Below are 16,670 nucleotides of genomic sequence, written 5' to 3' on the forward strand. Positions count from 1 at the left end.
CAAGAATAAGTGCTGCCATGTATAATTAACAAATATTTTTATGGTCATGAAAATGAAGAAAATTGGAGTCCTTTAAGGAAGACTTCACAAAAGTTTTTCTCAAATAGTTTTCATGTTTTATTGTTCTTTTAAAATACTCTTAAAGAGGCAGGAAAAACACCCCGTGCCATCCTTGCATAATTTAGAAATAAACTTTAGCTAGAAGTCAATAAAGTAAAAACAAACAAAGGTAAATGAGAAGATTTTAAGAAATCATTCCTATAGTCTTAATGGAAAGTCATTTTTGCTTTGTTTTTTATATCTAATTTTTTTTTGTCTTTTCTTTTTCCCTTAGATCTTAGTAGAAATATCTAGATGTGAGACATATTAACGGTTATTTAAAGTAACAATGTTAAATCATTCAAAGTATTTTTTTGTGATGAAGTGGGATGAAATTGAAATTTTTATGAATAGGGAGTTGGGGAAAATCACCAAGCAGCCACTGAGAAACAGGATCTTATTCTGAAGGTTTCATTTAACTCAGTGATCCCCATCCCTGGCTGCACATTAAAATCACCTGGCGAGCTTTTAAGAGAAAAATCCATGCCTAAGTCCCATCCTAGGTTAATTAAATCAAAGCCTCTAGAGGATAATTCAGTTAATATATTCCTCTGTGTGATAAATTGCTCAATTTAACTGCACTGAGGATTCAGAAAACAACTTAAAATGACACTCTGTTTTCTTAGGGAGTCTCTCCCTTATTCCTGTACAGTAATGTACTCACTGGCAGGCAGATTGGGACATTTAATTACACATATCATATCCCTGTTCTAAAAAGCAGCAAGTTTTGATGTATTAAGGTCACTGAGCTGAAACAACAGCTCACTATTTCCTCTTCTAACCAGACTTATCCAGATACCAAAAGTTATATTAATTTGCATGTTAAATTTCAAAGATGAACTCATTTTCATACTTATCATGTATTACCAGCTAGAAATGGCACTGATTTACTTTTGAGATAAGTATTTCTTAGGAAGAAATGAAACGAGGTCAGAACTAAATGAGCTGTACTTCATTTGCACTCCCGCTGTCCCTTTTAGCTATCTTTAGCTTATTTATTCCAAGGAAATAAGACATGACAAATGTAGGTTTGCAGCATCGAAAAATTTTTGAGAAGAAAATTAAATAACCAAATATGCCTTTATGAAGCATGAACTTTTTTTCAAGTTTGTCATAAGTATCAACATTTCAACATATTAATTGCTTTTATACCTCCCCTTCCTGTTGTATGTTATTATCTACTGATAATCTAACTTATGCAATGTTTGCTTTAGTGGCTTATTTCAATTATTTGATTTTTTTAAAAAAAATGTATTTAAAATTTTAAATTTATGTTACATTGTTAAGGCCAAGATTTATGATGAATTTTTTGAGTGTCATTTTACTAGAAAATTATTTTTTTAGTTTAGGGGCAAGGAAAAAGGAGACACCATGAGTGATTTCTTGTGTTTCTTATCTAAAAACATGATACCCTGAACCAATTTGGAGTTAATAAAAGTTTACGTTTATGTGCTTGACTTTGGGTAAACTTTTATTTCAATGTTTGAATGATGAATATTTATATTTAGTAGGATTTAAAAGTATATACTTATTCTGCAAACAAACACTTTGGATGAAACCCTGGGTTTCCACCTTCCTCAGTTAACCGTACCTACGTTACAGAAAAAAATAAGGTTAGAGGGTTCTGCCATTTGAGAATGAAGCCTTCTTCCATTTCCCCCTACAAAAACATCATAGCTTCATCAGTTCCTTCCTCAGAGTCTTTCACCTCAAGGGAGAGTATGTGTCCATTTTTATCCAACGGCAATGGTATCCCCTCTATTCATAGGAAGAAGGCTTCTTGACATTAGCATGGCAGAGATTTCCTGGATATGATGCCAAAAAGGCAACAAAAGCAAAAACAGACAAACGACATTGCATCAAATAAAGACCTTCTGCATGGCAAAGGTAGCAATTGACAGAGTGAAGAGACAATATATGAAGTGGAAAAATTATTTGTAAACCATATATCTGATAAGGGCCTTATGCCCAAAATCTATGAGGAATTAAAACAACTTAATGGCAAGAAAAACAACTCAATTAAGAATGGGGAAATGATTGAGTAGATATTTCTCAAAAGAAAACATACAAATGGCAAACAAGTATATGGAAAAAATGTTCATACTTCATTTTATAAAACATAATGGGCCCTAACATTTTAAGTCTTTACCCCTGGGCTCCGTCAATCTGGTGTAATCTGCACATCCACCATTTTTCTCATCATTAACCTTGCCTACTGCATCTTCAGGGTTCAGCTCAGGTACTTTTTCCCGTGGGAAGCCTTCCGTAACCATCTCTAGTAACCTAGAGCGGTGGTCCCCAAACTTTTTGGCATCAGGGACTGGTTTCATGGAAGACAATTCTTTACGGACTTGTGGGAAGGGAGGTATGGTTTCAGGATCATTCAAGCACATTATATTTATCATTAGATTCTCATTTAGCATGCAGTCTAGATCCCTCACATGCACAGTTCACAATAGGGTTCACACTCCTATGAGAATCTGATGCCACTGCTCATCTGACAGGATGTGGAGTTCAGGTGGTAATTCCCACTTGCCCGCTGCTCATCTCCTTCTGTCTAGCCTGGTTTCTAACACTTCACGGACCACAACAGGTCTGTGCTCAGAGAGTTAAAGGAGCACTCATTTTTTTTTTTTTTAATATAGCTCTTAGCATAGAATTTACAATAAAGTATTGTAATTATATATTAACTTTGGAAACTCTTCTTGGCCCCCACCGTTGAGAGTAAATTCATTGCAGGTAGAAATTTTTCCCATCCTCAATAGGTTTATGCTCCTCTGCATTTCACTCACCTCTCTGTCATTCTCTCTCTCCCATGGGTTTCTTTAATCACCATGTAGCTTTATATGTTGTTCTCTCTGTCTTTACTGTCTTACCATTTTCAGTATCTAGGTCTGTCTTTCTGTCTCTCTTTCCTGAATCCTTGCTTATCCTTTTCTATAAAAACTTTTGTACTCTTCTAGGCATAGTGGTTTCTTAATCTTCTTTGAACTGAACACACTGTATTCATTTTTCTGCAGTAGCTCTTATTGTGACGTATAGTAATGCCTACTTTTTGATTGCTGTTTGTCCCCACTGAAGTAGCCCATTGATCTCTTTGAGGAGCAAACTTCATCTTTTCTCTCTCCTTACCTAATAATTTACACAAAACATCAATGGTATTAAATAAATGAATAATTTCCAAAATAAGAGAATAATATATAATACTCAACTCAGAGATAAAGTGACTAAGTGGTATTTTCATAGCCAATGAAATTTATTTCCCAAAGGATAATACTATTGTTTCTGTCTTCTGTCTTTCCTTTGTTTTGAATTGTCTTTATGACAAATATTGACTGTGCAACCATGACTCTGTTGCTTTAGGGATGTTCTCCAGTTGTTTTATTTTGAAGGTATTGTGTTTTGAGAAATTTATGTAATGAGATCATAAATTTCTAAAGGGGTATGATTTGTTCAGTTCTGTTCTGTGCTTCTTACATTTTGTCTAGCATAGTGGTAAACAAAACACTCATTCATTCAAATATTAGTGAGTATCTGCCATGTGCCAGGCATTGCTATTTGTTTAGGATGCTGACACTATATACCTAGCTCCACAAAAATTATTGTAAGACAAGTTAAGCAGAGAACATACTTTATACCTTAATACAAAAATGGTCTGCCAAAATGTTATAAATTCTGAAGGTTCATATCAAGCATAAAATCTGTGACTTTTAAATTTCAAATAAATTCAATTTAAATACTAAAAATGTATCTCTTTCTCACCAGTAATGTCTGTGTATATTCTGCCTAGGCCTTTTGTTTCCTCTTTGGTTTCCAGGTCTCATCATTTTTCCATTTCCCATTGTTTCTTTCACTTTGCGTAGTACAATTATACATTTCGAGTGCATATACATAGCATCAGACATTCTAAAGACTACACTGTGATCACTGTTATCTGTAAACTATTCTTCCCAGAACTAGCTCAGCTATTACTTTAAAATAAAGCGAGATTTTACTGTGGAGAAGCTAAATAAGGGAATCCTAAACCTAGTATCTTTAAGTTTTCCAACTTTTTATGTGATCAGAATTAGTGGAAAGGCTGTTAAGTCATCACAGATCTTCAAGATGCTTTTTGCTAATAGCACATCTTTTCAAAAAATATAGAAAATAAATATTTCTACATCACAGGGGAATTTTGAGAGATATCATAAGTTTACTATGAACACAAAAAGTCATTCTATTTTAATAATTCTTCAAAATTTCCTTTTATATAGGTAGTTTCTCCTCCAAATTTGCAATTCCTGTGCTGATTTTATTAGTTTGCCATTTGCGCATCCTTGCATTAAGACATTACATTTATTACATTTAAGATTTTTTTTCAGTCCTTGGTTTCTTCATTTAGCAAAAGCATCATTTGTTAATATTTTTTATTGCAGGGTTTTTTTTTTTTTATTTCCTTGGTTATTTGTTGTTTGGGCATGAAGTAGCTCATTTTATCCCTGTTAAATTTCAAATTTTGAGGCTTTTAAAATTATATTAGCTAAAATATTTATTTCCATTTGAAAACTCTCAAAAATAACTTAGTGTATAGTAGTTTCAAGAATCACATTATAATCAACTTTATTTTTCTAAAGATACATTGTTTAAAATCAACATATTGCAAGGGTGCATTTAATAATAAAAATGCATGAATACAAATAATCCTTTACCTTTATACAAAGTTAGATTTTAATGGTAAATAAAGCATAAAAGATCTGCAGAATCTAAGTTACTTTGAAGGAGTTTTATGATCATTAGCCATCATTTTGGCACTGAATAAATTCAAAACCTGTTGCTTTTTAAAAAATGAATACCCAAAACATAGTGCAATAAAAATAACATTTTGTTAGCAGGAGTTTATTACAAATTTTAAAAATTATTATTGCTCATGTGTTTCAGGAACTGAGACAAATTCTTGGCATCCAAAGGTAACAAAAATATTGAACCAAAAATATATTTAACATGTTTTAACATAGAAGCAGTAAATATACTTCAGAATATTCAGAATTTACAACTGAAAGGAATCCATAGTCATTGCTTTGTGCACACATAATTCCTAATCAACTTATAATAAATAAATTGAAGTTCAGAAAAATTAAACAAATGAGTAAGGTCATACTCAAAAAAATGTTCTCTTTGATGTCTGTGGAGATTTCCCTGCTATGTACGAAAACAGAACCAAGTATTTGTTTATTATTTTCATAATAATCTGTGAGCTAGGCAAAATGTGAAGAATGTATTTCTGAACAATTGTTGGAAGGGCACCTTTGAAATGCAAAATTTCTAATTGTTCAGGTAGTTTTGAATTTTAAGTGATCTACTAAGCTGTCTAAAAATGCATCACTATTAATCTCCAACAAATAACATGCAAATGATATCATTAAAACATGCTAATTATTTGAGCTTAGTAAAGTTTATTTTCCAATCAAAATTGTTTAATAAAGCCACAAACTATAGCTTTTAGAAAAAACAACCACCAAGAAATATGAATGTGTGATAAACTTCCGTATCTACACCATCTACCTAAACTAAAGTTTAAACATATGTCCTTAAACTTTATTAATTGCTAATATCATCCTTATTATGCATCATTTCATCTGTAAGATTATTCCATGAAACTAAAAAGGCATCAAGAACAACTACAGAAAAACACCTGTTATATGCATTTCTGGCTGATAAATTTCAGCAGGTTCTGATTTGCTCTTGGGCAAAATTTTCTAATTACTTTTGCATAACAAGAAGCCTTCTACTAGAGCAACTTTCTCTAGTTGCAATAGTCTCATTACTACCTTCTTAAATTGTTTGTTACAATTAATTAAATCTTCCTACAATACTTATTAAAATTTAATTTAGGCCAGGCTCAGTCGCTTACGCCTATAATCTCAGCATTTTGGGCTGCCAACGCAGGCAGAGATCACGAGGTCGGGAGATAGAGACCATCCTGGCCAAAATTGTGAAACCCCATCACTACTAAAAATACAAAACATTAGCTGGCTGTGGTGGTGTGTGCCTGTAGTCTCAGCTGCTTGGGAGGCAGAGGCAGGAGAATCACTTGAACTTGGGAGGCGGAGCAGTGAACTGCTGCACTCCAGCCTGGTGACAGAGTGAGACTCCATGTCAAAAAAAAAAAAAAGCTATTTAGCAGCTACTATATGTACAAAAATATGGGTGAAATGGTTCACTGAGCTAAACACTCAGAAGAGGAATAATACATAAGAGGGAACTTGTAGCGTATGTAAAAGAATTTTGAAAAATTTAAGACCCCTAGCTTTTAGTCAATATGAGTTAGTGAGGGTCACAGCTCTTAGGTTTGGCCAGTAGTCATCTATCATATAACCTCACACCCATTTTTTCCCAATGTATATAAAGAAAGGAATTAAACCTCATTTAGATCATTTTATTGAATCTACAGTAATGGATGGGTAGACCATATTGATAACAGTCCTCTTTGGCAACAGCTGAAACTGATACATTCAAAATTCAAACACTTTAGAGGCGCTGATTATTTCGTTTTTGTTTTTGTTTTTGTTTTGAGGTGGTTTTGGTTGAAGAAGCAAGTCTACTTGAAAGGCCATGAAATGATTAGGGACCATTGCCAAACAAAATAAAATTAAATGCTATATTGTGTGGTAAAGACAGTAATTGTAAAGTAATTTTGAAGAAGAGGAGATAAGGTATAATTTAAATGGGAAAGAATTTTTGGAGGAGGTGAAAACTGAACAAGACCTTGAGAGGTTGGTTTGGTCATTCAGGAACAGGCTAGACATACATGAATATCAAGGTGGTAATTCTGTTAATTATTGAGACATTGGGATAAACTTTTCGTATGGGTTAAAAAAAAGTTGGATTAAGGCAAATCATGGGTGATTTTGGAAATTGAAAGAGTTAACAATCAGCAACATGGGCAACTGCTGCAGCAGAACCACACCCACCACCACCACATCATCTCTATCTATAAAATGAGACTTTGCTGGGATTAGTCTGTCAGCAACACGTAGGATAAATTGTAGTCCAAATGAAAAGAAATGGGATAGTTGCAATATTGGAACTGTAGAATAGTGTGGGAATACAATGGGAATGGAGGTTTGAGAGTGTTTCCAGACATATTTCAAAGCAGGAGATATATAACACAACCTTTTTAATTTTATCTCACTCTACATCTTTTCATATAACTGACCAAACTGATTGCCCAGATGTGTTAATTCACATTGTGATTTTGCCCATGATAGATTCTAAACATTTGAAATGACTTTCACATCCACCTTCCTCTGTCTATATTCACAATATTTTCCAAGTTCTGCCCACATATTATCTTCTGCATCTCAATGACTGGCCATTTCCAAACCTGGAAAAAATCTTCCTCATCTGAATTTGGCAGAGGATTGCACTATAGGATTTTGTTTGTTTCTAAACAAACAAAAGTCTATTATATGTTATCTAGTTTTGTATTTATGCTTTGTAAGTCATATAAAATAATAAAAATTATTGTATACTCTATATCACATATGGTATATAATCTAGAATACCTACTCACATTCCTCTGTTTATTAAATGCAGAAAAATAAACTGTTAGTACAACAGTAAATGAATAATAACAATTTAATGATTTTTGAATAAAGAAATTAAAAGGCAATGTCATCATTTTTATGGTTATTTCTAGTATTTTCCCATTTCATTGTCTTTTTTCTCATCCTCCCTTAATTGCCTATTTTATTAATCCCATAAGTGGTTTTTGCCCTTGTAACTTAACAGACTTTGATTATTTGGTACCAACCTAGTACCAAGCAATAATAAACAGATTAAAATTTGCTATGCTTTTTCTTTTAGACTGCTATTATTAGCTCTTTTTAAATGTTTCTGCATTAACCAAATTATTCATTCCCAACCACATACTGTTTCTTTACATATCAGGAAGGTCTAAAATGAACATTCTATACAACTTCAATGCATAAGCCTTCTTATTTGCAAATGCTCCAGCTTTTGGATATCTACTGCATTTCCAACAAGGGAATAATTGTTTTCACCACTCTAAAGGGGCAAATACTTTGTATACATAACCCATCTATGGAATAAGAATCATTGTCTCTGTTTGTGTAAAAAAATAATTTATGAACTACTCTTTTAATTCATAAATTGCTCTCTGTGTGAACTTTTGGTCCCTATAAAAATCACCATTTCTTGATTGCCCAACCATACAGTACATAGACAGAAGCTATATTAATAATTTCTCAAAGGTGCAGTGCACTGATACTGCAATTTATGCTGTTGTCTGTAAAAAAGCATATTTATTCTGTCCAAGCATCCATGAGACAGGAGAACTACTCTTTGTTCAGACTCACAGTAGATAGCCATTTTAAAACTTCAATTAATATTTCAGCATGTTCCCTCCATTACTGTTTCAGTACCACAGCCAGTAATTTCTAGCAGCAAAATGGACTTTGTAAACCATACACATATGTGCCTTGCATGCAAAGAGCAAATGCAGCTATGTTTAATATCTGCAGAAAAAAATATAAATTTAAATGAAATAATATCAACATACGAATCTTGAACATGTAAGTTTATACTTCCTATATAATAACTGTTGAATAAATATGAATATATATGTTTCTCATATAACATCATAATGTATCTTGCTATCTAAACAGTCCAATCATACATTAATATTCAACAAATAGCTCTTGAAATGCAAATCAGTACAGAGCTGCTCTTTGTGTCATGGGGTTTATAAAAAACAACAATGTAATATAACACCTTACTTTTGCCTTTGAACAATTTACAATCATAAGTATGATTCATCTTTTTAATCAAAATGAGAGTTTTGAATGAAAAAAGATGCTTTGTAGTCTCAATCTTACTTTATGTAGATATTAAATTCCATGATCTAGCTATAACTTCTGGTGTGAGATTTTGTTCCCATATTAACATTAATCTCCTTTTCTTGGATCTGTCGTCTATTTTCATATCCTTTTTGCCAACAAAAATGCACATATCTAATTTATGTGACAATGAAGTAGGATACTTGGAACATATCATTTTGAAGCAATGATGTTCACTATATTGCTTTTTATGGAGATAATTTCATCTTGAGTGAAGGACACAAGAAATCAGCCTTATACAATTTACTATTTGGTTTATTGACAAGACATTGATAAAAGTAACCCTTACAAAATGTATTATTCATTATTTGCTTTATAAGAAAATATGAGATACTGTATGCTTCTTTCTAAGCTATAAAAAAAAGTGTGACTTTCTTGTATCATAGGAATATTTGATTTTTATACACAATTTTTTTGGGGTATAAACTGGTCAAGTTTCTTTATGTTTGGCAGTTGTAATACTTAAATGTAATGCATAAACGCTTCTTAAAAGTTGTTTACATACTTGTATGTAACTTTCTGTTTGAGATGATGTAATTATACTACGTTATTTTCTCATTTTTGTTTCACTGATTATTTTTAATGTTACTAAACTATATGTCATTTGTAAGCCTATAAAAATAAGAATGGCAATAAACATCTATTTATGACAGGGAATTTTTACTTGATGCTGATAATTCTCTCTTCTTTCTTACTCTGGGTTGCCACTGGCAAGTGAATAGAGTGTATCTGGTGTTTCCATTTTATCATTATCTGTTCCCTCTTTAATGCTTTAGAATCTAGCTTTTTTCCTCCATTCTATGAAATATCTTTTTAAAGGACTTTGCCATTTCCCAGTCATTTGAGTTTGGCAATGTGACTATATCTATGACTTACATTCTTCATTTCTACTCTAGAGATAATAATGTCTTCATGTGCTTGTTTTGAGGATTAAATGAGACAAAGTACATGCAGTGTTTATTAAGCATAATGCCTGGCACATTGTATGTGCTTAAAAATGGTGCTGATGATAACAGTGTTATACTAATGATGGATACTCTCCCACATAATGCCATTTTCTCAGTTTTTAAAAATATTTATTAGCAACAGAAGATTTTTCTAGTCTTATATGCATAAGCTATATATTTGACTCTTTGTCAGGGTCTCCTATATTCAACCTGTTGTGAAATATTTTTTTGCCTTTACATAGCTTTTAATTCAGTCCCTTCTCTATTCTCTTGATATCATTCTCATGCTATCTGAGCAGAATCTACAGGATGTGGTGACACAGTGAAAATGTTCCCTAAAAGAGAAGAGCTAAAGAGATCTCGAGTACAGAGACACAGAAAAATGCAGAAATACTATTATTAGAAATAATAACCACCAGAACAACAAGCAATCAGAAATGCTAGTAGGACTGGATGAGGTGTTCATTTTCAAACACGGCTTTATAAAGTTTAGAAAGAAGTAGCCCTATTTAGTTTATATGGAAATAATGCATTTGAGGAAAGGTGATGGGAGTGGGAGCCAGGATAAAGGAGGGGGGAAAATGTAGTTTTCATGATTAACAGTTAAATTAACAGTTAACAGTTTAATTAATTAAATAATTTGTATGTTTGTTCCTGCAAGTAGTCACAAGCAGCTAAAGAAGAGAAAAAGGTAAGCAAGTGGACTAGATGGCAAATAAACAGTCAGAAGGTGGAAAAAGAATATAATAATATAGGTATAATATCATTTAATTATAATATATGCAAATCTTTTTAATATTTATCTCAATTAGATAATAGTTATTTATCCAATCTGTCACAAGTCAGTAACAGCTATTTAAATTTGAAATATAGATTTTAATTCTACTGACAGGAACCACGAGTCTTTGATATTTGCAATTAGACTTACCTCAATGATATGTTTCTTGCAAACACTGATTCTTATATCTAATGATATTGGCATATCTGTATTAGTTTTTAATATCTAAAGATGACAGTATTGATACTATGGGTAGTCAAAATGCTTTATAATCAGTTGAATTGCTTATTGAATTGCTTATTTCACTGTGAATTGCTTAATGAAATTAAATAGAAAATGAGATGATTTTAATACATTTGAATTCCCATGTTAAAAAGGTACCTTAGTTGGTTGTTTAGCACCTTTTTTATTTTATAACTAGGCATACAAAATTTCATTTGCCTTTAATAAAAATTTCCTCTATATTTAAAATTTTCCTCAGTGAGCTTTTCAAGTCAATATTTTGTCTAATACACACACACACACACACACACACACACGCACACACACTGGTTTTATCTATTTATCTATACACACACACACACACACACACACACACACACACATATCTCCAGTAATGTGTATATATATAAACGCATACATGCAGAAAATATAAGATATATATTTATATCTTATTTGTAATTATTGATAATGTGATATATAAAGCCAGAGAACTAAATGGTTTGTCCTAGATTACATTAACCAACTGTAGAACCTGTGCTCTACCTTGACTGCTACCAACTATTGGAGACATGGATGCATAAGCAATTCAAATGGCAAACTATACAAGTGGAGGAGAAATTACGGCTGTAAAATATCTGTATCAATGCTTATACAGACAGGGTAACTGATTTTTTTTTTTAAATGCTAACAATGTTTCCAGTGTCTTATATTACATATTTTATGCTTCGATCTATGTTGTATGATTATTAGATTGAAAATTCCTTGAGAACCTAACAGAGTGGTTCACATTTTGCAGATTTTCAATAAATATCAATAAGTACATGAGCACAATCTTTTCTTAAAGATTACATTACATTACAATTCAAAGATGTAATTGCAACTTATACTCAATGAAACAAAGCTTAAACTATTAAAGTGTGTTCAGAGACCATTTTTATAAAACATTACCTTTACACACAGGCCTGTGATCGCTCCAAGCAGCAAAAACTTCAGCTATCCGTTGACAGGTGATGCTCTTTGCGCCCTGTAGGACATAATCTTCATCACAAGAGAACTGCACAGTTGATCCAAGGCTAAAGTTAAATAAAAGAGAAAAATATGATTAGAAAGATGCAACATAATAACTAGGCTCCACTTCTAATGGCAATATCCAATAGGTTAAAATGTACTACAATGACAAAAAGTATCTTCGAAAACAAAATGTGAAAGTGTGACTTGTAGAAATTTAAAGCTATCGTCAAGTTTAATCATCTTGTTAATAGATATAGAAACCAAGGTCAAATAATTGACTAAGTTTACCATGCTAAGTAGGTGGTAAATGTGAATCAAAATGTGGCTATTTTGACTTGTATTCATGCCATAATACAGTGTTTTTCTGGCATGTATTTACATATGCATGTACGTGTCTTTACATGTATATGAATTAATACATGGATTTGTTCCTATATACATGCATTTAATATATTTAGAGATGAAAAATTGTACTGATTGTTTTTCAGATGAAGTTTTTTTCTAAAAAATATTTTAATTTTTTGTGGGTACATAGCAGGTGTGTATCTTTATGGAGTACATAAGATGTTCTCATGAAGTCATTCAATGTGAAATAATTAATCAGGGAGAATGGGGTATTTATCCCCCTCACAAATTTATCCTTTGTGTTACAAAAAATCAAATTACATTCTTTTGGTTATTTTAAACTATATGATTAAGTTATTGTTGGGTATAGCTATCCTGTTATACTATCAAATAGTAGGTCTTTTTCATTCTTCCTAATTTTTTTTTTTAACCCATTAACCATACCCACCTCCCTCCTAGCACTGCATTACACTTCCCAGCCTGTGGTAACCATTCTTCTACTCTCTATATCAATAAGTTCAGTTGTTTTGATTTTTAGATCCCATAAATGAGAACATGTGATGTTTGTGTTTCTGTGCCTGGCTTATTTCACTTAATAATCTCCAGTTCCATCCATGTTGTTGCAAATGACAGAATCCCATTCTTTTTATGGCTAAATAGTCCCTTAACATGGCATAAAAAGTCCTCCAGCAGAAAGTCCCTGCCAACCTCTACATGTCTTCTCTCACTCAGTGTGACACCTGATCAGTGTCTCTAGAAGTTAATTTATATAAACAAAAAGAGGTTATGTTTACAGTTTTCTTAGGCCTTGTCATGACTCCAAGTTTTATTCAGACTAAGCTTAGAGCTTGAGCAACCTTAAAAATTTATATAATCATCAATTATCTGCCTTTTTTCTTTTTTCTCAGCTCAATAAATGAAAACTCCATTCTATAGTTGCTAAGGCCAAAAACCTTAAAGTTATTCTTAACTCATCTTTCTGTCTTGCATTTCATATCCACCCCATCAAGAAGATCCTGTCAGTAACACATTAAAAATCCAGAATCTAACTTTTTCGCCCCTACAGTGTCAATAAGAATCTGAGCCACAATTTCTCATTCATATGATTGCAATAGTCCTTTTTGCTATGTTGTTAGTTTTTCCTCTTTCTGTTTTTGACACCCTGCAATCTATTCTTAAATAGTATCCAGAGCAAACTTTTTTTTAAATATATATTTTATTGCATTTTTGTTAAAATGATACTTATTTTGCAAAAACACTCTATAATATCAAAGCTGCTGCAAGAGAAGATATGAGGTTTTTCAAAATGCATAATTTTGGGGGAAGATTGAAGATGGCCATTTAGGAACAGCTGAGGATTGCAGCTCCCAGTGAAAGCACAGAGGGTGAGTGGACGCTGCATTGTTATTGCCCACAGACCAGGAGATTCCCCGGCAGAGGAGCCCCAGTGTGGCTGTTTTGGCTGGGGCAGCTGCTTTGCCCCGCACGGCTGCTTTGTCAGCGCCCCAGCGCGGCGGTTCTCTGTACAAAATACACTGGTCCGGGTGCCCTTTTAGCTGGCGACTGGAGCCCCAGGGAGTCGCCCATTCATCTGATTAAAAGGGGACTGAACAGGGAGCCAGGCCAGGAGATTCCTGGGTAAAAAAAAGTGCCACGAATCACAGTGCTGCTGTTTAAGCCGGCACAGTGAGTTGCCGCACAGGAAATCACATAGATCCCGGCACCTTTTCAACAGGCGACTGGAACACCTGGGAGACAATCGACTGTTCAACTAAAAAAAAAGGCTCTGAGGCAGGGAACCAGGTGATCAGGCTCGGTTGGTCCCACCCCCACAAAAGAACAGCAATCAGAAACTTTCTGGACTGAGAGTTTTACAGCAAGTACAGCTGAACCCAGCAGGGTCCAGCTCTGTGGGGGAGGGGCATCTGCCATTACCGAGGCAGCTCGCCACTACGGAGGTAGTCAGCCAATGCTGAGGCAGCCCACTGCTGCCAAGGCAACTCGCCATTGCTGAGGCAGCCTGCCGTTGCCAAGGCAACTCACCATTACAGAGAGAGTCCACCAATAAAAAGGTGGGCCACCATTGCCAAGGCAGTTCTAACTATACTCATATAAACAGGACTGCAGGGAAGTTCACACGGCAGCTGGGCAGAGCCCACAGCAGCTCAGCAAAGCCTCTGCAGGCAGACAGTGAACAGGCTGCCTCCTTGCTGGGCAGGGCAGCCCCGAAGGAAAAAAAAAAAGGCAGCAGCACAATGGAAACTCACAAATAAAGCCCTAATTCCCTAGGACAGAGCACCTGGAAACAAAAAGCGGTTTATGAGTTCTGCTGGAGCGGACCTAAACGTACCTGACCAGCAGCTCTGAATGAACAACGGAGCTCACAGCTCAGTATTTGAGCTACTATAAAGGACAGACTGTCTCCTCAAGCAGCTCACTGACGCCTGTATATCCAAAGAGTCACCTCATAAAGGAGAAATCAGACTTACATTTAGTGGGTATCCTTCTGGGACAAAGATAGCAGAAGAAGAAAACTGGTAGCAATCCTTACTGGTCTGCAGCTGCTGCAGGTGATCCCCAGGCAAGCATGGCCTGGAGTGGACCTCAGCAGCCTTACAGCAGAGGGGCCAGGCTGTTAGAAGGAAAACTAAGAAACAGAAATAACTTCATCATCAACAAACCAAACGTCCACTCAGAGACCCAATCTGAAAGTCGGCAACTACAAAGAAGATCAGCAGATAAATCCATACAGATGGGAATAAACCAGCACAAAAAGGATGAAAACTCCTGAAACCAGAAAACCTATCCTCCTACAAGGGATCACAACTCCTCACCAGCAAGGGAACAAGGCTAGATGGAGAATGAGTGTGATGAAATGACAGAATCAGCCTTCAGAAGCTAGGTAGTAAGAAACTTCAGTGAACTAAAAGAACATGTTCTAACAAAATGCAAAGAAACTAAGAACCTTGAAAAAAGATTTGACGAAATGCTAACGAGCATAAACAACTTAGAGAGGAATATAAGTGAACTGATGGAGCTGAAAAACACAACACGAGAACTTCGCGAAGCATGCACAAGTTTCAACAGCTGAGTTGATGATCAGCTCAATGAAATAAAATGAGAAGGCATGATTAGGGAAAAAAGGGTAAAAAAGAATGAACAAAGTCTCCAAGAAATGTGGGACTATCTGAAAAGATCTAATCTACGTTTGATAGGTATACCTGAATGCGACAAAGAGAATGAATCCAAGCTGGAAAATACTCCTCAGGATATTATCCAGGGAAACTTCCCCAACCTAGAAAGGCAGGCCAATATTCAAGTCCAGGAAATACAGAGAACACCACAAAGATATTCCTCATGAAGAGCAACCCCAAGGCACATAATCGTCAGATTCACCAGGGTTGAAATGAAGGAGAAAATACTAAGGGCAGCCAGAGAGAAAGGTCGGGTTACCCACAAAGGGAAGCCCATCAGACTCACAGCAGATCTCTCAGCAGAAACCCTACAAGCCAGAAGAGAGTGGGGGGCCAATATTTAACATCCTTAAAGAAAAGAACTTTCAACCCAGAATTTCCTATCCAGCCAAACTAAGCTTCATAATTGAAGGAAAAATAAAATCCTTTGCGAACAAGCAAGTGCTCAGACATTTTGTCACCACTAGGCCTGCTTTACAAGAGCTCCTGAAAGAGGTTCCACACATAGAAAGAAACAACCAGTACCAGCCACTCCAAAAACATGCCAAATGGTAAAGAGCATCAACACAATGAAGAATCTACATCAACTAACGGGCAAAACAGCCAGCTAGCATCAAAATGGCAGTATCAAATTCACAGATAACAATATTAACCCTAAATGTAAATGAACTGAATGCCCCAATCAAAGACAAAGACTGGCAAATTGGATAAAAGGCCAAAACCCATCAGTGTGCTGTAACCAGTAACCCATCTCACATGCAAGGATACACAAAGGCTCAAAATAAAGGGATGGAGGAAGATTTATCAAGCAAATGGAGAGCAAAACAAAAAAGCAGGAGTTGCAATTCTCATCTCTGATAAAATAAAGGGTATTCAAATAGGAAATGAGGAAGTCAAACTGTCTCTTTTTGCAGACGACATGATTGTATATCTAGAAGACCCCAACGTCTCAGCCCAAAATCTCCTGAAACTGATAAGCAACTTCAGCAAAGCCTCAGGATACAAAATCAATGTGCAAAAGTCACAAGCATACCTATACATCAATAAGAGACTTAAAGAGAGCCAAATCAAGAACAAACTGCCATTCACAATTGCTACAAAGAGAATAAAATACCTAGGAATACAACTAACAAGGAACGTAAAGGACCTCTTCAAGGAGAACTACAAGCCACTGCTC

The 16,670-nt window shown here is 34.7% G+C and overlaps 1 protein-coding gene across 6 annotated transcripts in view; it reads right to left on the bottom strand.

The window, feature by feature from the left end:
* The window catches only part of CSMD3 (CUB and Sushi multiple domains 3), a 1,251,170-nt gene that overhangs the window by 731,179 nt on the left and 503,321 nt on the right, over positions 1–16,670 (bottom strand). For all 6 annotated transcript variants that reach the window (XM_017498748.2, XM_017498749.2, XM_037727955.1 and 3 more), the window contains one exon: positions 11,892–12,016. In XM_017498748.2, the coding sequence (XP_017354237.1) occupies positions 11,892–12,016 (125 nt within the window). The remainder of the gene's footprint in view (positions 1–11,891; positions 12,017–16,670) is intronic.

This window comes from Cebus imitator, unplaced genomic scaffold, assembly GCF_001604975.1.
Source record: "Cebus imitator isolate Cc_AM_T3 unplaced genomic scaffold, Cebus_imitator-1.0 Scaffold250, whole genome shotgun sequence".
NCBI lineage: Eukaryota > Metazoa > Chordata > Mammalia > Primates > Cebidae > Cebus > Cebus imitator.